General features: G+C 40.9%; 3 protein-coding genes across 15 annotated transcripts in view; 1 reads left to right on the top strand and 2 right to left on the bottom strand.

Moving 5' to 3' along the window:
- The window catches only part of AKAP9 (A-kinase anchoring protein 9), a 105608-nt gene extending 104293 nt beyond the window's left edge, over positions 1-1315 (top strand). For all 12 annotated transcript variants that reach the window (XM_082194096.1, XM_082194095.1, XM_082194093.1 and 9 more), the window contains 2 exons: positions 461-600; positions 753-1315. In XM_082194096.1, the coding sequence (XP_082050222.1) occupies positions 461-600; positions 753-796 (184 nt within the window). In that variant the 3' untranslated portion in view covers positions 797-1315. The remainder of the gene's footprint in view (positions 1-460; positions 601-752) is intronic.
- Positions 1316-2121: 806 nt separating this feature from the next.
- On the bottom strand, positions 2122-12692 carry CYP51A1 (cytochrome P450 family 51 subfamily A member 1). The gene is made up of 10 exons (XM_082194148.1): positions 12444-12692; positions 11837-11935; positions 10509-10685; positions 9375-9501; positions 8083-8257; positions 6560-6679; positions 5960-6155; positions 4969-5064; positions 3106-3274; positions 2122-2658 (listed from the first exon to the last, which is right to left on the bottom strand). Exons 1-10 carry the CDS (start codon positions 12603-12605, stop codon positions 2471-2473), a joined length of 1509 nt encoding a protein of 502 aa, XP_082050274.1. The 5' UTR covers positions 12606-12692; the 3' UTR covers positions 2122-2470.
- Positions 12693-14218: 1526 nt separating this feature from the next.
- On the bottom strand, positions 14219-20682 carry LRRD1 (leucine rich repeats and death domain containing 1; the record flags this gene model as incomplete). Of its 2 annotated transcripts, XM_082194131.1 has the most annotated exons (5): positions 14219-14484; positions 14997-15117; positions 16004-16165; positions 16689-16887; positions 18349-20682. In XM_082194131.1, the coding sequence occupies 5 exons, from the start codon at positions 20680-20682 to the stop codon at positions 14304-14306; spliced, it is 2997 nt and encodes a 998-aa protein (XP_082050257.1). In that variant the 3' UTR covers positions 14219-14303. The 2 variants fall into 2 exon arrangements, with proteins under 2 accessions (XP_082050257.1, XP_082050256.1); XM_082194130.1 differs by lacking the exons at positions 14219-14484; positions 14997-15117 and adding an exon at positions 15372-15730.
- Positions 20683-23066: the final 2384 nt, after the last annotated feature.

The following is a 23066-nucleotide window of genomic DNA, read 5'->3' as shown; positions in this document are numbered from 1 at the left end:
GGAAGGCAGCGTTGACCTTTGCGTCCTGCTTATGGACTTCCCGGTGGCATGTCATTGGCTACAGTTGGAAATGGGATGGCTGGCTAGTTGGACCTTTGATCTGATCAACCTAATACTCCGTGTCAAATTTTAGATTGGAAGCTCCTTGGGGAGGGAGCTGCCCTCTTGTACTCTCATTAGTTTACATAGCATCGTCAGAGTGCCTTGTGCTTCACAGCCAGCAGGGAAGTTATTACGGCTTTTACAGAAGGATCAGCATAAATGCCTGAGGATTGTATATTGACATACCCGCTGCACTTGTTTGGCGTAGTTTCTGTAACATGTCTTCTGTATCATATCTTCATATGATTCAGTAATCATGAACAGAGTTTTGCTTATTTTGCAGTATTTGTCGCATTCTACAACCTGAAAGCACTTTACAGCAACTGACCTCTTTTGTTGCTTCTCTCTCCATTCTAAGGTACCAGGGCATCCACACCGATTTAAGCCCAGTCTCCCTCGCATGTTCTCAGCTGCAGAATTATGATCCTGACAGGGCTTTAACAGATTATATCAACCGCCTGGAGGCTCTGCAGAGGCGGCTTGGCAGTGTACAGTCAGGTAAACGTTGCTCTTTTGAAATTATTGCGTTCCAGTGTGTATTTCTGTAAAGAACTGCTGTTCACATCGATCATTGTGTTAATTTCAGGAAGTCTGTTATTGTCAAAGCCGCACCACCACCACCCACTAATGTGTTTCATTTTGGCCCACAGCACCTGCTTCACACACTCAACTGCATTCTGGTATCAGAAGATAATCCTTGTGACCTTTTTCACCGCTGGTAGTGATATCAGATGAAATGCCTTTTGCAACTCTGCTGCTGCTGCTGCTGTGCTTTTCGTATGTGTATATTGTGGGACCAACATGAACACAGCTCAATGATTGTATGCAGTTCACCATGCTGGCATCTTCACCAAGACTGGAACTTATGTATATAGGCACTTTTTGTGGACATTTGAAACCGATCATTAAATTTCATGTATATTTGTGGAATGCTAATTTAAACAATTAAATTATTTAAAGTGTATTTATCAGGCAGTTTGAGAGGTTGAAATGTTTATGTCTTGAGATTGCCGAGTGTGTAGCTCCCAAGTGTGCACAACAGTTTCTGATGAGGCTATAAGTGAAGGACTTTTCATGATTTTATCCTATTTGCTACTGGCACTGCAGAGAAAAAATATCACCCGTAGAGACCTATTTTTGTAAAGGTAGAAGTTTTGAATTTTATGGGTATTTTGTCAAAGTACTGAAATAAAGATGATTTCATCCTTTTAAATGTGACTTGTGTTCAAAATTTATTTTGAAACTTTATGTCTGCTGGAAAAAAACCATTCTTCTGACTAGCTACAATAAGACTGTTTTTAAGGCGCTACAACATTTTTATTGTTACAGGTGGTTCCCCATTTACACGGGGGTTATGTTCCGGGCCCCCACATGCATACATGAAAATGTGCAAAATGGAAAACACCCTGGAGAGTCGTCCTTGCTCAGGAGACCTGCCCCAGTGGTCTCCTCGTGAGTCGGAGGGGAAGCGTCTTCCCTACACATAAGCTGCCCGCCCAGCTTGTGTGTGCACAATCATGCACAAATAGAATATGGGGAGTTGCTTGTGTATTTGTGAGAAATGGGGAAGGGGGAGAATGTCTGATTCTCAGGTGTGAACAAGTCACCTGGTTATTCCTCTATTCTGCTCCCAGTCCATACTGAGGGCACTACACCCATGAGAGCCTTCTGCTTTCTTCCAAAACTGCTTGCACACCAACATTTTATAGATAAGACACCGTGTAAGTAAAAATGTTCTGCGCTAGTAACATATGATAAAGATCTAAAATATTAATCTCAACCCGATTGCCTAACTGTAAATTACATTAAAGGTGTCATTTTGGCATTGCCCAATTTAAAAACAAAGGGTTGCATCCAGTGCTTTGCAAGTGGATCTTTGCCACAGGCAGAAAGTCACCTCTGGAAAATAATAACATCTATGATCTACAGCTCTCATGATTAGTCATCTTTGGCTTAATCAGCATTCCACTAGACGAGGTTTTTTTACAAGTTTAGAGTGAAACTACTGGAGTCAATGAAGCAGGATCTTATTTTTTTATCCCAACATTTTAAAGAAACCAAAATACATTCTCATTAATCCATTTACATTTAAAAAACCTGTGGTTTGTATTTCTAAACCTACCAAAGATTAATAGTTTTCTTTTAAAAGGCACATATATTAGAACACATTCACATTACAGAATCAGAAGTACAGGGTAAGAAATGATAGAAACATAAAAAGCAAACATTCCCAACCCCCCACTTAGTACTCCCAATAGCACAAACTTTCCACACTTCTTCACAATACTATAGGCTAGGAACAGCCACTTCTTTTAACTGTCTTCACATAACTTGTACAGAAATGTCCCTGCAGTTCAGCTGCAAGAAGCTATGTTGTGCTGTTTGATCTCCTTTTGTATCTAATGATAGGGTTAGTGGCTGTATGGATCATAGTTGTATAATTTATGGTAGGGAAATAACCGTCCACCAAATCAAATTCATACAAGCGCAGAAGCGTTGACCAAATTGTCTTAATTTGAATATAAGCAAAGTTCTCTCCAATACAACGATGACGACCTAAAAGAAAATTAAAAGGGTCTTTATTTTACGTTTGCAAACATTCTTGTACCACCAAGAAATTAGATCTGTATAAGGGAGCAATCCTAAATTCGGGGGGGGGGAGCTGAAGGGCCACAGGATGCCACAAAACTGGATGCCTGCGAACAAAACCCACCCATGCGGGGGTAACAAGGTCTGCTTCATGGGAACAAAAACGGGTTGCTGTGGGATAGGCCTTTAACCTGTTGGATCCTCAGTTACTGTTTATTAGCCAAGTGCCTGCATTTTCAAGAGATTAGCTAGAGACACTGATACTCTACTTTTCAAAACATGAGGACCGACAGAGGTGTCCATGCCGCAAATTATTTTTTTTAATTAAAGTCTTTTGCTTGTTTGTTTTTAAATGACTGAAGGTGGCAATGACTGTATCCCTTATTTAGAGAACATCTACTACAACCAACTTACCAGCACCAAACGGCACATACGCAAACTTCTCTTTAGCTGCGGGGTTATCTTGGAGATAACGCTCTGGTTTGAAATCTACATTTTCTGTCCAACAATCCTTAAGTCTCTGATTGACAGTGGGAGATACACAAACTTGATGACCAGGTGGAATTGTATACCCAGCAACTGTCTAAAAAAAGCAAGAAAACACTTATCAAATGTACATTCAAATCCAACCCATCGAAAGTTTGGATAGTTGATTTACTAATACTATTCATGTACCACTCATATCATCAAGAGAAATGTATTATCACTATCCCAGCTAAGGCAATTCTCTATGTTTGCTCAAGTTGTGGGACATCCAGCCTCCTATAACCAATATGCTTAAGTCTAATTAATGCATTGGGGTTAAGACCATAGCTTAAGCTGTCCTGTTTAGTTTAGCTAGGTCACTCCCCCTCTCACCTTGGGAGGAAGGGATCAAGCCTTTGTTCTTTCCATTCCAGCATGTGAACTCTACCAATAAGGGAGTCTAAGCTAGATGCTCCAAGCTCAGACCACATGGCTTAAGCCAGCCGCCTTGGTGTGTCTATACCAAATAATTTAGAAACACTACTTTAGAACCTAAGTTTTACTACCCCCTATTCTGACGACTGTATGGAAAAGCAGATGAATCTGTCTATTGAAGAGTTTATTAGTAAACCATTTTTTATTTACCAAACGTCTAGTCTTTTTCTGTGTTAAGTGAAGTGAGGAACTCTGGAAGCAACTTAGAATTTAATATTTTAAAGATCCAACAGCACTTTGCTGCGTGTTTTGTGGTCTTAAATCTCTGCTGGGGTTCTTTCACCAAAGAGTACTTATCCCGAACCTGAATCTTGGCATCCAGGGAATTCTCTTTTTATATACCTAGTATTTTTTATTACTTAACCAAAAACCAACACAAGTATGTTGGGGCCTAAATGCAGAGCTGTTACTTTATACCAGGGTAGTTGACAAAGATGCTGAAATGTCCTTAAGATATTGCTTAGCACATCAGTAATTGGCCAACTGCTGGAAATAATTTAAGGCAAGCAGCAGTCCTGAACACCTGGAAGAGCAGCAGAGAGTCTATAGGATAGCACAGGGTTTCTTCTCTGCAGTCAGAAAGGGAGGTCCAGCACTAGAGTCCTTCTTGTGGGAGTTAAAAGCTCCACCATCACCACTCCTCTGCTGTTAGCGCTCCAAGGATAGTATCGAATGGAAAGGGGGCATGTTGTGGAAACTCTTAGTTCCTCTTTTCCTTAGAAGCCTTCAAACCAGCCACAGCCCTACTCCTGCCCTCAAGCTGATGTAGTCTATTCTCTTTGGGAGAGAGATTATTCCCACCCCCACCTTCCACCCTGGCCAGTGTAAACACAGCAGGGCTTTGGAAGTAAGCATTAACTCATCTGCCATAAACTCCCTTCTTCTTCAACCCCGCCTCCAAGGACTACTTTGCCCATGTATTAAGTTTTAGGTACTACAACAACCTCATACATAACTGTGTCTGCCCAGTTACTTTAACTGATTGCATCATTTAGAAGGGGAGAAATCAAGAGGTTAGAACTATTCCACCTTTCGTACTGTTATTTGTCAATAAAAGTAATGTTTGCAACTTCATATTGCTTTTGGAGCGTACCCTTCTGGTCAGTAGTGGCACCTTGACATCACTGCTACCTAGTTAGAAGGGGTGAGGTCAGAGTCACAGTTCACCAGCAGGAGTATCGCTGGCTCCTCTTCTCTGCTGCCCAGAGAAGCAGCAATGACAGGAAGGTGGCTCTGCCCCACCACACATTCCACTTACCGCCTCATCAAGTCTTATTTCTGCTTTAACATATCGCTGAAACAAACAAAGATTCTTACTTGGGGAGTTTTAGCCATCCTCATCATAGTCATTATAGGAGGTCGAAGTCTTAATGTTTCTTTCAAGCAAAGTTCCAGGAAAGTCATATCTTTGAGCTACAAATGAGTAAAAACAAACCTTGTCGGTTTTGTGCATATCTATACGGATAACGTCCTTTAGTGAAAGAAACATAATTTAGCATGAAGCTAAACAGCAGATCATTATCTTCCAGCAGAACTAAAGCAATTTAAAACACATTTTCCTCTATGTAATTGGAGAAAAAGAAACTACGTGTTGGCGTGTAATTTTACATTAGCATCCATAACACTGCTCAATCTTAACTCTGGTCCAAACTAACTCTCATTACACCTAGAATCATAGAATTGTTGGAAGGGACCTTCCCATCCAATCCCCTGCAATGCAGGAATCTTCTTGCCCGAAGTAGAACTTGAACCCATGACCCTAAGATTAAGAGTCACATGCTTTTACTGACTGAGCTAGGGCAAGGGTAGGAATCTCTCTAGCCCAGCGGGCCAGATAATTATCTTCACTCATTCTTATTCTGACCGATGGCAAGTGAGCTCTTCTGCCTGCTACTTTATACAAGGCTTTCAAGGAGGTTCCTAAAGATCTGAGAAGCAGCTGATTGTCAGATGTTCGGAAACTCCATTCAAAGCACTGTGGAAAATAGCACTTTTGTAAATGGCTTTGCAGACATTGCCAATCAGTCTTGCCTGCAAGCGCCCTTTCAGCCAAGACTCACCTTTACCTGCCCCACACCTGGCATCATATATTACATGCAGGGAAGGTGGACATGGCTTCGCCAAATAGGAAAGCCCACCAATTTGCCCCCCCCCCCAATTTAGGAGATTTAACTTCACTCATAATTAAAAACCAAGAACTAAAAAGCCCTCTGAAAACCTGTTCTCTCAACTAATTCCACCTAAACATTTAAGGAACTTGCATGCATTCACACAGAAATGATTAAAAGGAATTACAGAACTTACAAACCTGGTCATAGCTTAATGAAGGCAAGTCTTCCCCACACACTGCTTTTTGCTCCCCATAACATCGCTCCTGGATTGATTTATCTCTAGCCAAAAAGAAGCCAAGCCAAGTGCTTGTAGTCGAAGATGTGTGCTGACCGGCCAACAGCAGCCCAATAAGCATCCCAGCAATTTCATCATCTGATAGGTAACGGCCATCTCTAGATTTTAAAAACAGACAACACAGGTCATATGTGCCACTTGAACAAGGAAGTCAAAAAACAGATTTCATGGACACAATCCTCTGGGTGGCTGCTGTTTTCCATTTCTGCTAAAACAAATTCAAATTAATTCAAGCAAAATACATAGAATCGTTTCAGGATTGCTAGGACAATTTATTAGAAATATTCTACAATTTATACAGAAATATTCATACTGTGTCCTTCCACTGCATTTGCAGTGAGGGGCAGGGCTGGCACTGCAAAAAAGCCTGCTCTGCTTCGCATAAGTCAGGCTACTTGTTGCTCTGCTGCTATTTTATCTTCCTGAATAAAAAGTTGTTGGAAACTCAGAGCTGAAAAGACCTTCCTGGAACTAACAGCAACATTTTTGCTACATCACGTACTTGTAGGTAACATCCAGCAGTGTTTGAAGCATATCGTCCTCTCTTGCCAAAGACTTCCGTCGTTTCTGAATTATTTCGTAAAAAATGGACTTTATCTTATTGTGGGCTCTATCTCTGCGCCTGAAATTAAAACAATCCAAGTCACAGCGTGTTTACAAGGGGGAAAAAATTTAATCTACAGGGTTTGAATTCTACATATCAGTTTCCAATTTCAACACGCATGCATGTTCCCTGCATTGCTCCTTAAAAGGCTGTATCAATTTACACAAACGTAAAAAGACTAGATTGACCCTACAATTCTATACAAAAGTGTACTTACTGAGAGGCTAATGCATGGGTAGGCAAACTAAGGCCCAGGGGCCGGATCCAGCCCAATCGCCTTCTAAATCCGGCCTGTGGACGGTCCGGGAATCAGCGTCTTTTTACATGAGTAGAATGTGTGCTTTTATTTAAAATGCATCTCTGGGTTATTAGTGGGGCATAGGAATTTGTTCATTTTTTTTCCAAAATATAGTCCGGCCCCCCACAAGGTCTGAGGGACAGTGGGACAGCCCCCTGCTGAAAAAGTTTGCTGACCCCTGGGCTAAGGTGATACTACTACCTGAAAGGTGGGACTTTCTTTCAATACGCGTGGTACCTCGGGTTACGTACGTAATTCGTTCCGGAGGTCCGTTCTTAACCTGAAACTTTTCTTAACCTGAATCACCACTTTAGCTAAAGGGGCCTCCTGCTGCCGCTGCGCCGTCAGAGCACGATTTCTGTTCTTATCCTGAAGCAAAGTTCTTAACCTGAAGCACTATTTCTGGGTTACCAGAGTCTGTAACCTGAAGCGTATGTAACCCGAAGCGTATGTAACCCGAGGTACCACTGTATCTGACAAACACTGGCATGCTGAGAAACAATCCACATTCTAATCTGTACTTCATAGTCTAGCACCAACAGTAATGGAGGCTTTGTTTTGGTTCAAAGGGAGATTGCTCCCTTCTCATGCTGGTATTTCCCCTTTTGAAAACCAGGGCAATACTGGCATAGAAAACAGTGGAATTTGGCGGTCCTCCATGGGCTGGCAAGGGGCTGCACTGAAGCAGCTCCCACACCACATAAAGAGCAAAGAGGTCCTTAAGCAGGACTGACTCATACGTAGAATGTTGTGGCTATAGATTCGAAAATAAATGCTGTGAAACCAAATTGATATTTAAGCTAAATACTAAGTGTTCTGTTTTAGCAGCACTCAGTAAATAAACAAAACATCAAGAAGTATAGTAGTGTAAACTGGAATTGAACTGAAACATTAGTGAAGTTAAGTATCTCAGGTTACAGCACAACATAATTAATGTTAATCCCTGCTCCACCCTGAAGTACAACATCACTAAGACCAATTTAATTGACAGGGTTGCTGTGATGGTGTAACAAAGGAAAGGCAACTGCATAGAAAGCCCATAATTCCTCATGGAGGGTAGGATAAAATCTATAGAATGCATATCTGATTAACTAAATTCCCTGTTCATCAAGTTTCTCAGTACCTGAAGCTGGGCAAAGGCAGCCAGCCTGGCAAAAGCCAAGCTGCATGAGAAAATCCCCCATCCAAATCGGCATAGAGCTGTGCTACCTTCTCGTCAAGAATGCTTCTTATCTCCTTCCCATGTAAACAGTGACTTGCTGTCAAAATTATTAGTTCTGAAAGTGCTGTAAACAAGTCTGTGCATAGAGGGGGAAAGTACATTAATGGGAATTCAGTAAATCAGAGGAAGAATTCACATTTACCATCAAAATGAACCTCAAAAATAAATGAACACAGTCCATTTTTGCCATGTGTGGCAGAAGCTACTGTTTCTAGATGCTGCAAATGGTTTTTTACATGGAAAATAAAATAAAGTAAAAGTAAAGGCAGCCCTAAAAGTACCTTGTAATCCTGCTCCCTTGTGAGTATCTTACCTTTGTCTGTGGGAGAGGTTGTGTGACAGAATTTACTGAAGATTTCTTTTTTAAAAATATATTGTAAGGAATGGGCCAGACGAAATGTGCTGAAGCCAGATTTAGAGTTATCCATCCCACAGGGTTATAAAATCCCATCTAACTTGAGAGCCTACAACCTAGAAACTTCAGACCCATGAACTAAATCCATTCCTGACCACATGCTTTAATGAAATGTGCCATCAGGTTGTTTGAACAGAACTGGTTGCATGTTTATTTTCAGTCCTACATAGGGATGAAATAGCTCAAATTGGATGAAAACATCACACAAGGCTCCCATCAACCCTAGAATAGGTTGTGAAAGTACTCCCTTTTTTCTTTCTTTCTTTCTTCTCTGTGTTTTATTTAGATCGGTTTTTGGCCTTGATAAAAAGATATTTGATATTAATCTTTGTATTCTTTTTCAAATTTCAATAAAAAATGCAAGTCTACCCTTCAAACAATCATCTCAGGTCATTATAACAAGGAGGGAAAAAACAAAACAGTTATCCATCACGATGGAGCCAATGAGTAGCCATTCACTAGAATTTTTACTCAAGCAACGTGCATAGGGAAAAGCAGGAGGCAAACCTTCCAAACTCCTTTTCAATACCAGCACCAAAGCCTTATGCAAAAATAGGTCTGGAACTGAGCACATAGTGTTATTTTTCCTGCCATTTTTATTTCATTATTTGTTGCCCATAAGATAGCAACTGAGTATTTTATTTGCCCTGAAGTTGTTGATATAGGATTCTATACACCTAAGAAGTTACAAATAATTGATTGCAACCTGATACACCAACGCTTGTTCCAGAATGATCCAGTTCAAACAGAAGCACAATATTTCAAACTATACACTTACTTTTTTCTCCACTTTCCCCCCAAGTTTTAAAATATTCCATAGTTTCTTTTTCAATTATTGGTATATGACTTTTAAACTGGCTTATGTTCAGCCCAGTTTTAAGCATCTTCTTCTGTTCCAGAAATACCTTTAAAAAGCAAAGAATGCTGTATTTACAAAATATTCAACTTGTATGTTTTAGGCATGAACTAGCAAAAAGGTAAGGACTTGTTTGCCACTAATTTTAGTAGGAAAAAGTAAGGCACATATGTTCCACTTTCTTCCCACATCAGAATCAGTTTCACTTTGGCTGGCTTGTGGCTATAATACATTATAGAACTCATTGCAAAGATGGCAATTTTTTAGGACATAATAAGACAAACTGTGAAGCATTTACATGTGCACAAAAAACCCGTCTTGATCCAAACCTTTTTTTATATAAAATGCCTTCAGGCTAATAACTTCTTTCTGAAGTGAACCATAAGTTAAACCAGGCATAGGCAAACTCAGCCCGCCATATATTTTGGGGGCTACAATTCCCATCATCCCTGACCACTGGTCCTGTTAGCTAGGGATGATGGGAGTTGTAGTCCCAAAACATCTGGAGGGTCGAGTTTGCTATGCTTGAGTTAAACTATAAAGTAATACAATGCACCCTGAAAGAGTGTATCAGCAGTTCTGGAGTGGGTATTCAGCCATAAAATTGTACTATCTACTATTTCATCTTCTGTCATTAGTTTGGCTAATTGTATTGAATTATGGCAGCAATACTGAATATGGCAGCAATACTTATGAGTAATTGAAGCTAACTCTGTTGTTTTGTTATTGCAACAACTTGTTGTGTTCTATATGCATCATGAAAGTACAGTCATACCTCATGTTACGTGCACTTCATGTTACATCCTTTCAGGTTACATCCCGTGGCGACCCGGAAGTACAGGAAAGGGTTACTTCCGGGTTTCACCGCTTGCGCATGCACAAACGCGCAAAATGGTGTCACGTGCATGCATAGAAGCAGCAAATTGCAACCTGTGTGTGCGAAGATGCACCGCTGCAGGTTGCGTTCTTTTCATGTTGCGAACGGGCCTCCGGAACGGATCCCGTTCGCAACCAGAGGTACCACTGTAAATAAACTGAAATGGAAATAACACATACTGGGTTGGGTACATCATAAGCTACTCCCTTGCCAAAGACAGGTGTGGTTAGCCGTGAATACACATCTTCTGCATTCAAGTCTTCATTTTTACTGTTGAACAGCAGAGCAGCAGCATCACTACCCAGGAGATATGTAAACGTCTTCCCCACCATTGTGAAGCTAAATACAGGACCGTACTGTGGAAACAAATCGAGAAGGTAGGAAATGAAGGGGCAGGGAACAGAAGCGTACAAGAATGTGACTTTATTATCATGCAGCAAAGATAGTGAGAATTTTCACTGAAATCCATAAAATGTATAGTAACTGCTTTAAAAAACATAAATAGCTGTATACAAGAAGCAAAAACGAAAACAAAAATGCATCTACCTAGACATCTACTGTGTCTGGCTGCAACCTATGGCACAATATACGGTAACTGTTTTACAAGGTAGTTGGGAGGATAAAATCAGAGTAGGATTACACAGTGCTTTGAGCTTCTTGGAAGGCAGAATATATATATGTATGTATGTATGTAAATACTTCCAGGTAAACATACTTAGACTTGAATTGCACATAATGTTTAAACTTGTTCAAGTAGACAGATGGGGAATGGCCAGACAAAGTAGACAATGACCAGAGATTCACCAGGCCCACCCAATTATAATTCTACACCACTCTTTTTCCCATAGAAAAAGTTATACTAACCACATGTAGATTATTTGCATCTGTTCATTTCATTTAATACCCAAGGTTATTCATAGAGTAAACCCAATGAAACCAGTACTTAGATTCCTTCTATCAATACCCCAAACATGACTTAGTTGGATATTACCCTATAGTAGCTTTGGTTTTGAAAAGAGTGTTGTTGTTAACCACATCCCTGTTCACTCACTTACTACTAATGTGAATATTGATTTACCGATAACTTACTGTTATTTTAGTTAAGATTTTGGGCAGACCATTATTATCACTCTGCACCAAATATTAGTCTCAATAGGCTAATATACTCAAATGCATAACCAATCATGAGAAGAACTCAGATCTCGAACATCCACGATGAACCACAGAAACCCCACACAAGATGAGGTGAAGCCACTTGGAGGAGGATTTAGGAGCTGATACAGAGAAAGAACTCAAACCGCACTTTTGCATTCTAAAATCTTCTAAAACAGCTTTTCATTTTTTAAAAGTAGCATCAAGGTTCTCATATTTGCATGGGATGCATGGCTAGCCTATGAGACTTCAGTCTTGGAATTTCATTCAGCTGAATATTTGAGCTCAAGGATTCTGAATAGTTGTGTTACTTTGGAACCCTAACACTTATACCGCAAAATGATTATAGACTCACTTTTTCATAGGCGTTTTCCAAGAATTCGATAGGATTCTTCCCAAATGCAATCGCATGTCCCAAAAAGGGGACGTTCGACGAAATGTAAGGTGGGTAATTCTGAAGAAGAAGAAGAAGAAAGCCTTTTGTTATATAGTTTAGCAAAAAGCAGCTCTCACTAAACTGTTTTCAGCACCGTGATCTAACCAACTGAGCTAACCAGCAAGGCTGGCTCTAAAAAAAAGGATGACAGATATTCAATGCTCCGCTTTGGATGGGAATCAGGAAACAGCACCGCCCCTATGAATCTCCACCTTTTCACCTACACGCATCTATAGAAATTAAAGAAATGCCAAGCACCCGGGCTCTTTACTCTGATTTCTTTACTCCAGATTTCTTCTCTGGAAACAAAACAAAGGCGTTTGAGGAAGGGGGATTTCTGCACACGCACAGAGTGCCCTTGTTCCTCCTTTGGCTGCCCATTCCAAGGCGGCGGCTGCCTGTGCTTGGATGCACCTGCTGCAAGGACCCGCCGCTTCCCCTTCCGCTGCCCAGGTTTGGTGCGACCCCCAAATACCGGCACGGGTCCAAGTTCTGCCCACCCAATGCCGCCCCCGCCGCGACCCACCTGGCCGGCGCTGGGCATCTTCTGCCGGGAGCCGAGCTGCAGCAAATATCCCAAGCCGAGGGCGAAAGCGGAGGCGGCCAGCAAGAGGGAGAGCGGGCTGCCAGCCGCCGCCTTCTCCAGCAGGGAGTAGCCCGCTTCCAGCAAGCTCGGCGCCGCCATCATCCTCCCGGCTCTGAGGCACGCAGGACCAGGACCGACGGGGACTCGGACGCCGAGAGAAGCCGGGCGAAGGGGCGTGGCCTATCCTCCGCCGGCGGGAGCTGGGCCGATCTCTGCCCATCTGACGAACGCGGCGCGGAAGCCAATCGGCGAGCGCGCCGCCACAGGGTGACCGCGGCGGCGGCGCAGCGGTTGGAGGAGGCGGACGCTGAGGCGCCCTGAGGTAGGGTGAGGCGGGCGTTTTCCCAAACTATCTCCCATAATAATCTCAACCCCATGATAAGAGGTCGGGGTGCTCCACCTGTGGAGAAAAGGAGACGGAGCCATGCTTAGTAGCCAAAAGGGCACACGCGGAGGAGCTTATTTCATCTGCAGTCCTGATAAACCTTTCGTCTCTATGCTGTGAGAAGCTTCTATTGATTCTTTCTTTATATATCCAGTCTCTGTTAAGCAGACAGAAGCAGACCAGGCTGTGGTTTTCCTTCTTCTCCAGACCACCGTGTTGTTGTTCTGTTATCATGCACAGTGCCACAGCATACAGGAAAATAAAAAGCTTTTCGCATCAAGGTCTATAGAGCTCCTAGACGCAAGAGTCAAACTCTATGCAGTAAAGAGCCAGTCAAGAGTCAAGAGTAAAGAGTGTGACATGACTTAGGATGTGTGGGAGAAAATAATGGGAACAGTTCAAAGGCACAGTGGCAAAGATGTTCTTCTGATACAGCCTGTGGTGCAAAGAAATAACCTTGCCCAGTAATTTTAAAGATCTTCATGTACTTATAGAGCTTGCTGTGACGAACACACAGGGCCCCCGGACGTTTGACGGTCTGTTGGCCCTGTGCCACCACTGTGATTGCTTTCTTTGCTGCCACCACCCCGCCTCTCACGGGGGACACACGGAGTCCAGACAGTTGTTAACATTAACAAATAATCAAGTTTATTTTTAAATGCAGGAACAAGCGTATGGTTTCAGTTTATTTTTCTCTTGTCAGTTTCTTAATCTTAGTTCCTAACAACTCCAAACTGATTATTCCACCTATGTATCTGACTCAACCTAACAATTCCTCTCACTCTCTCACAATACAACTCTACCAACCCACACCTAATCCTCCCTCTTCCTTCTTCAATTCCCAACTCCCAAACCTCAGCTGAGCTTCAAAACCTCCCACTCTAACTTTTACTCCCCCCTTGTATTCTCACTAGCCAATCACATCACACCCATTTTAACCTTATGACCCATCTAGGAGGCAAACGCCACACTTGCGTTTCACAAACAACATTACTTTGACAAACTTGCACAACGCTGTTATGCTTTCAGTACTGATCAGTTGATGTTTGTTTATTAACTTTCACCCAGAGCAACCTAGACTCCCTGTAACTCCTACATCTTTTTAGCCTGGTTATTTAACGTAACATGCTGCTATTATTTCCTGCTGTATACATGTCATGAATGGATTTTGCTTTCTACTTGGTGACCGATACCCATTATTTGTTGTTTGTGTTGTTTCGTGTGTGTGTGTGTAAGTAATAAAAAACATGAGAGGAAAATTAATTTTAAAAGCCTGGTTGGAATCAGAGTTAACTGAAAGCAGCAATAGCAATTCATTGAACACAGTAAATTACTGACTCCTGACAAGGTAGTTTTATTCAGCTTATTTTATGTGCCCAAGCAACAGAACTGAAAATACCAATATTATTTGCTCTTTAGAACTTTACCAGTCTTGAACAGAGTTTTAAAGATTTCACTTTGTTGGTCAGGTAATACAGGCCAGCCATAGTTAGTATTCTGATCAACTGGTCTGTCATGGCTGCCGGAGACAGGTTTTGATTTGCAGTTTTCCAGTGGTTCAATGCCTGAGTAACTTTTTCTTCCAACAAAAGAGTCCTAATAGAAAAAAATATTCAGAGAAGATGCTTAAACTCCTTTACACAGCAATCCTAACTTTGGGTCACGTGGCCCTGGGGATGATGGTGACATCCACATCCCTGCTGGTTCCTGCAGGTCAGGGTGGCAGGTGGGCAGTCAAGAGTTTTCAGAGGGTGTGCTGTGCCAACTCAAGATGGCTGCAGCAGAGGGGACCAAACTGGACCCCTCGCTTGTCAGTGGGCCAGATTAGGATCCAGAAAATTCTTGTGTGGCCGTGTTCTGCCCTCACCCAAAAAAAACCAGAGGGGGGCAGCAGCATGCTTAACTCCCAAGCAATCTGCACCATTAGTGGGTACAGGCTTCCACCCAAACCGAACACCTTCCAGGAGCATGAATTGGGGGTTAGGATTGCTCCCTTAAACAGGGAGGCGTATCAGTGAATCTATAAAACATAAAACATAAAAACCAGATGGATGAAATTAGCAGAACCTGTTCCAAGGGAAAATAAATAAATTTTACGTATCACTAACCTGTCAGTTTCTATTGTTTTGATTACAATACTGTTAAGCTGGAGTTTTTGACAAAAAAATTCAAAATGTTCAAACGCGATATTGCTAGCAATGGTCTTCAGAACTTTCTCCAAGATTTTTTCTAGAATAAGCAGATAATAAACTTTACAGAACAGCAGTTTCATATGATTTTATGCACGAATCCAAGGAACTTTACTCTTTTAACAACTGGTGGCAGTGTTAATTATATACTTTGATGGGCAGGGAGGATAGAGCCAAAATGCTGGTTTTTTAACATACCTGGAAATGTGTAGAGATAGCTAGCAGTTTGTAAAGGTGGGAAACCTGTAACATTCTAGAGGTTGCTGGATTCCAACTATTAGCCCCACACTCCCACCAGCATGCTCAAGGTTAATGGGAGTTGTACTCCAAAACAGCTGGAGGGCCACAGACACCTGCCCCTGGTTTATTAACTGTAACAGACAAAACCTTAGGTGGATGCGTAGGGAAATTGGATGAGGTCATCTTTTTTGTTAATGCTTGACATTTAACTTCCCTGCATGCACCCACCACATGCTTCTGCTGCTGTGGAATATGTGGGAGTGAAGAAAAGATAGAGACCTCATGGTATGGAGAAGCAAGGAAAGGGCAGGCAACAGTGACCTGGATAGGCAGTGGACAAGATGAGCTGATGGACCACCTTGGGAAGGGACTTACTGAGAGCTGCAAAGTGAAGCTGGCTGTTTTGTGCATTTCTGATAATAGAATGGAAGGTGATCTGGACCCTGTTAGAATAGACATGCCACAGAACAAGGATGGGCAATGAAGTCTAAGAATTCCAGGATCTCAGGAGGCCTGGACAGACCTGTCTTTCTATATTTTGCTCAGGGTATCAGAATACCTTAAGGTGAGCCATGCTGGTTGAGGCTGGTGGGAGCTGCAGTTCAGCAACATCTGGAGGGCCACAGGTTCCCCATCCCTGATTTAAGATCCCTAGTGATGGTGTGAGAAACTTATTTTAATCTTACCATCTCTTTCATCAGCACTTTCTAAGTAGCGTGTTATGGGGAGCAGTTGCTTGGCTTTACAGACTTCCAGCGGAGGTCTGATCAGAGTATTTTCATCAAAATTTATATCCTTCAGTTCCAGAAGAAGGTGCAGATCGCTAGGCAAATGTAGCATTTTATTTTCTGGCAAAATAAATGGATAATGTTTGCATTATGTTAATCTGGAGCATTTCTGGACACAAACAGGCAACTGTCCCACTTTATAGATAATACCATTAGCAACTTATGTAAAAGGGTTGTCTCTTTAGGAAGCACCTGGAGGACAACATCTTGGATGTACACAATCTTCAAGCACAGCTACCACAAAAAAATAACATGTTTTCTCTTCAAGAAAATCATAATTTTATAACTTTCCTTCTCATTTTTGTTCTCATCTGCTCTGGCCTGGAAGACCATAACAGGAGCAGAATGCTAGAGTCCTTCAGTTGTACTCCTGCAACTCCTGCATGTAGGTTGATACATAGAGAATGGAATAACACATGCAGCTGGATGCCATGTGTTCCAGTTGAGGAAGCCGTTTGTGTACTCACTATACCTGATCTGGGAGTGGAAACTTATTTTTGCGCAGGTACTGCTGACATTGGAACTGGGACTATAGCATTTTATGCCTGAATTTTCTTATGACATTAAACATTTAAATCCTTACCTTTGAGATTCAGGCATTGTAAGTTATGGAGTGTTGAAAAATTCACTGGAAGCTTTTTTAAGCAGTTGTTATTCGCTATTAAAGTAACCAAACTTTTTATTTCCCCTAAGCCTTCTGGAATTTCTTGTAATTCGTTATGAGATACATCAAGCACTTTTAGGCTGGTCAGCTTTGATATTTCTTCTGAAAATGATTTCAACTGGGGATAAAAAGTACAAAAGAGCTAAGCAACACACATTTATAAAGAGAGGCTTTTTACATTATTGGGGAAACTCAGTGGCAGAACACATCTTTGCATGCAGAAAGGTCCCAAGGTCACTCCTAGCACTTATTTTTAATTTTATTAAATTTCTATACCGCCTTTCATTGAAGGATCAGAGAGCAGTTTACAATAGAAAAACACAATAATATGCAACGTAGCATTTCCAGATAGTGCTGAGAGGGGCTGCTACCTAAAACCCTGGATAGATGCTTTCTATTTGTGTGGATGTTACTGAGCTGGATGGAACAAGAGTCTGAGCTGTTATAAGGCAGCTTCCTATGTTCCTATGACTCAAGCCCACAGTGGGTACTGAATGTCTAGTGTGTCAGGTAGATCAGTGCTGGGAAAGTTCATTTTTTAACAAAGAAACTAGTTCTAGTTCAAGTTCAACATGTCCAAAGAGGAAGTAATTCCAGTTCTCATTTGTCCCTTTACAAAATGAACTAGTTCAGTTCGCGTTCGATTCACAGTTTGATTCAAGTTCATCAAAACGATCCCCATTTTAAAAACCCCAGCATTCAGAATGTTACGATCTGCTCTGCTGAAGTATGAAATATACTTGAGAAGACTAAGAAAATACCCCAATGTACACACAGTGGAATGTGAATTGTTTAATTTATTTCCCCCCAACAATTATGGTCTTTAATCTTAAAGCCTTGCAAAGTCTAAAGAGGAAAATGCACATGTAATATAATGAACCTGAAGATGAGCTGGAACTTGTTGAAAGGAAGCAATTACAGGAACTATTTTCAGGGGTAGTTCACCGATTTTAAACTAATTCAGTGAACTTGGTGAAACTGAACTTGCTCATTCTAACCACTGAGGTAGATATGCAAACTAAGTTCTGGTCAAAGGATGGAACTGTATAATAGCCACCCAGACCAGCAACATAAACTAAAGGTTTCAGGAATATGGTTTGAATAATAAGAGAAGTAGCCCTGGTGCTAATCCCTGCTACAGATTTAATTTTCTCGGCCCCTGATTTCCTTAGCTCCTCAGGACTTTGTTACTCTGCCTTGGTCCAACATGGAGCTATGTAAAAAAACAAAACACGTTTTCCTGAATTACTTTTGCATAGGGTAACAACAAGCAATAGCTTTTATGAGAGCTGAAAATGACTTGAAAGAGGCATTGCTTTTCATGGATTTGTTCTGTTGCTTTAGCTTTGCTGCCTCCAGTCAAGGATGTTTTGTTTTGTTTTTACAAGTATGTAAGCAATACAAAAACATCTGAAACCTGGGTTTACTCAAAGGCAAATGTAGGTTGAGTGTGCACAGCTTGAATGCAGGCTATGATGAGCCTGAAAAACACATGATGAGTGTAAACTTTGTTACAAAGGACTGGTATACAGTACAAAGTTATGTATAACACAAACTTATATTTTAAATGCCATCTTACCTTCAATCCACTTTTTTGGCACAATATTAATTTCTGCAGTGATGAAAGCTGACATATTTCATTTGGAAATGATGCAAACTGATTGTTTGACAGATTTAAGTCTTTTAGTTCTTGCATTTGACTAATATCTGAAGGAATGACCTGTATCTTATTTTCTGAAAGATCAAGTACCTTAAGCCAATTTAGCACACACAACTCCCTGGGAAACAAAACGAATCTGTTATGGTGTAACAGCAGAACCCGAAGAGACCTCATTTTTTGAACATTTATTGGAACACTACTTATTTGATTGTTACTTAGGTCTAAGTAGCTTAATTTGGTAAGAGTGCACAAGTATATGTAAAATGAGGGCAGTTTGTTCTTACTAAAATTTAAATGCTGCAGGTTTTTAATTAATGAAATTTCAGTTGTTATTTCTGAAATATAATTTTGGCTGATATTTAGGTGTTTAAGAGCAGTTAGTGCACATAGTCCAACTGGAAACAAGGACAGCTTGTTGCAACTCAAATCAATTCTAGTAAGTTCTGTACAGCCTTTTATTTCAACAGGGATGTACATTAAAGCATTTCCTGATATCTCTAAAACTGAAAGGTCTTTAAAGTATGCTATTTGTTCATCTAAGGAGATCAGTTTATTTCTGCTTATGTAGAGTTCTCTCAGACATTTTAATTTGTACAGATTGGGAGGAAAGATTTTCAGCTGATTATCACTTAGGTTCAGATATTCCAGTTTAGTACACCTGCAAATATTTTCTGTAATATTTTGGAATAAATTTTTTGCAAGACTGAGTTCCCGAAGCTTTTGTAAATTCTCCACTTTATCAGATAGACTTTCCAACTGGTTATCATCCAGTCTCAGTTTTTCTATATTTATCAGTTGAAAGAGCTGTATAGGCAAAAATATAAGCTTGTTGTTATTTAGCGAAAGTTCTTTCAAATTTTTGAGTTCTTTAATTTCTTTTGGTAAACTCTGGATCCGATTATCTGACATACTGAGTTTAGATAGATTTGGAAGGTAACAGAGAGCCTTTGGGAATATAGACATTTTATTGGAATTTAAGTACAGCATATGCAAACCTTTCATGGTAGTCATTGTGTCTGGCAGAGTTAGTTTATTTCCACTAAGATCCAAAATTTCTAATTTTTCAAGTTTTTCCAAAGCAGCAGGAAACGTTTCAATGTTGTTATATCTTAATAAAAGGCACTTAAGTCTTGAAAGTTTCGAAATTCCATCAGGGAGGTATGATATTTGGTTATGACTGAGGTTTAAAGTTCTAAGACTTTGAAGTAGGGAAATTTCAGTAGGTAAAGATGTTAACTGATTTCTTTCTATGGATAATATTTCCAGGTTTGTAAACAATCTTATGTCTCTTGGTATGGTTTTGATTTCATTATTGTTTAAATGCAAATACTTTAACATTTGAATGTCAAAAAGCCCTGAAGGAATTTCAAGCAGCCCTTTAGCATTTAGCTGAACGGTACCGTCATCAATCATTTCAGACAGCCTCTCTGCTAATCCCATTTCAGGTATCGTAGCATTCTCAAAAGATTGTAATAAATTTCTCCTAGCTCGCCCTTCAAAAAAAGATGAAGGGATTTCACTTAATCCTTCAGCATACAGATAAGCAAGAAGTTCAGCATTAATTGTGTCAGGCGTCAAAATTCCCTCTAGCTTTTTAAGCATTTGCAGTTTCCCTGTGGAACGTGAAATAACCTTTTCAGAAACTTCTAAAGAGCTTTCCATGATTTGTTCCACGAGACTCTCCTTGGATACACATGGCTTTTTGTCAGCGGAAATGCTTGTGGACGAAATTATACCTGATTGTAATGCATCTGGTTTCAAATCTGCTTCTGGGGATGGTTTTTTAAGTGTAGTGTCATCAGGACTAGATTCACTCTGATTTCCATCAACTGGACTTGGTAAATCTTCAGTTGCATCAAGATTTTCTAATAATTCCATTATGGCATTTTCAGAAATCACTGGAGAGATTTCAAATACTCCCTCTGGACTTAAATTGACCGACTGATCCACATTTTCTCCCTCTGGACTTAAATTGGCCGACTGCTCCACATTTTCTCCCTCTGGACTTATATTGGGGGGCTGCTCCCCCTCATTTTCTCCCTCTGGACTTATATAGGGGGGCTGCTCCCCCTCATTTTCTCCCTCTGGACTTATATTGGGGGGCTGCTCTCCCTCATTTTCTCCCTCTGGACTTATATTGGGGGGCTGCTCCCCCTCATTTTCTCCCTCTTGATTTGTGTTGGGGGGCTGCTCCTCTTCATTTGCTCCCTCTGGATTTATATTGGGAGGCTGCTCTTCTTCCCCCCCAGACATGATGGAAGATTTATTCTGGAAAGTATGTGCTCATTCCAGCCTTCTATAGAAAAAGGAAACAGAAACAACAGACAGCAGCATGAAAAATGTGCAGTGAATTTAAATATTAAACAATTGAGGTCAAGCAGGATTGATGAAATTGTCATACAAAGCGGCAGTGTTTGCAAAACAAATGAGTTAGAAAACATTCCCTTCCTATCTCACCTCTCAGAATTCCCAACTGCCGCTGCGTTTCAAGTGGATGTTCCGTCCCAGCATAATCCTGATTGGCCCATTTCTCTCCTCACACTGAAAAGCAATTCAGCAAGTTCAGTTATGCTTAAGTGTGGCAGATATTTACAATACAGTTTTGCCACTTGTGGGCATAATTGAGAGGATTACCAATTTTGCCAGATCTAAGGAGAAGGGCCACTCACATGTTGTTGGACTTCAACTCCCATAAACTGCAGCCAATATGGCCAGTTGTCAGGAATGATGGAAGCTGTAGTCAGCCCAGCAATCTCTGGAGGGCTACAGGCTCCCTACCACTGCTCCATATATTTCTTCTGCTTTGCTAGCCCACTAAAATTACCTTGGTAGGTGTTGTAGACTTTCAGCGCAGTAATAATCCAAGTATTCTGAATGACTAGCTCAGCCTTATGCTCAGCCTCCATATGTTTTGGGCTACAGTCTCATCAGCCACTACCAGCTTGGCCAGTGCTCAGGGACGATGGGAGCTGTTGCCCAAAACATCTGGCGGTTAAGAGAAATGGAGCTAAATGCTTATTTGTGCAACAGAAATGTGGATCACATTGTCTCCAGGATGCTTTAGCATTTTTGGCTTCTTCAGTTTTACAACCTTGTGAGGTAGGCCAGTCTTGTGCTTAATCAGTTAGCTCCACTATGATCTAACCTTGGTTAAGATTTAAAAGTTTCCCTGAAATCATGCTTTTAATACGTGAAGTTCTGCTTCTGAGATAATCAGCAATGTCTGTTGTTCAGTGTAGACACAAACTGCCATAACTGGGATTAGCTCAGTGCAGGTGCAGTGCTTAATTGTGGCTGCTGTGGTTTCATTTCTTCTGCAGCCACTCTTAAAGGTAAAGGTAAAGGACCCCTGACAGTTAAGTCCAAGCGCAAATGACTCTGGGGTTGTGGTGCTCATCTCTCTTTACTGGCTGAGGGAGCCGACAGTTGTCAGCAGACAGTTTTCCCGAGTCATGTCGCCGTTTACCTTCCCACCGGAGCGGTACCTATCTATCTACTTGCACTTTGACATACTTTCGAGCTGCTAGGTTGGCAGGAGCAGGGACCGAACAACGGGAGCTCACCCTGTCACGGGGATTCGAACCGCTGACCTTCCGATCGGCAAGCCCTAGGCACAGTGGTTTAGACCACAGCGCCACCCACATCCACTCTTACATTATACAATAGTTAACCAAAGTGAGTAAGAAAATGTCTGAAGGGGGACAGAGCGTCTTATGAAAAGCTGCTATGAATTCATGGCTCGGTAGAAATTTGAAGTTTTGCATGTCCAGATCATCCCGATTCATGGTTTGACTGCATATATGAAGAGAGCAAGGCATGCTGAATATAGGGAGCACAAGTTTATAATACTTTCTACATCGCATGCATTAGATATCTTAAATTAGGAAGCAGCAAATAGTTGTCAGTTGAATTTTAAGAACTCAGCTAGGATATTATTCCATTAAATTTATTTGAGAATAAATAAGAAAATTCTAATCAAGTAGCTAAAGTTAAACATTACCAGGGCGCGCATTCTCTCTCTCTCTCTCTCTCTCTCTCTCACACACACACACACACACACACAACAAACAAACAAACAAACAGAGAGAGAAAGAGTCTGTAGCACTCTAGTTTCCTGGTTCTCAAATGAATGCAGGACAACAAAAATGAGTAACAGCTCATTTAGTTGGAGATATAAATAGGGAGGCCTGCTTCCATACACACATTCACATTTAGCTGCTTGTTACGTTTGCTGCTCAAGTCCCATTTGAATAATTGTGTGCTGAAGTTAAGTCTTTCAACATTTTTGAAGTTAAGAAATAAGAGGATAATTGTAAGTACATGCATTTTAGAATACACAAGAGATATTGTAAATATCCATATATTTTCAGACAAGCCAACCCAAATATAATATAACAATGTATGGCTATATATTCAGTGGCACATTGAGATTAATTCCATGCTTTAGTCTGATTCCAGTCATTTAATGAGATACGTTTTTAAATCCTCCTCTCCCTTCCTAGACTGACAATCTATATGTTGAAATAAATAATAATAATAATAATAATTGTCTAGTAGCACCACATAGACCAACTAAGTTTGTTCTGGTATAAGCTTTCGTGTGCATGCACACTTCTTTAGATATACAGATCTGGGAC

The sequence above is a fragment of the Podarcis vaucheri genome, assembly GCF_965113315.1.
Source record: "Podarcis vaucheri genome assembly, chromosome: 12".
Taxonomy (NCBI): Eukaryota; Metazoa; Chordata; class Lepidosauria; order Squamata; family Lacertidae; genus Podarcis; species Podarcis vaucheri.
Note: the sequence above shows the minus strand (reverse complement) of the source record. Positions and strands in the feature narration are given on the sequence as shown.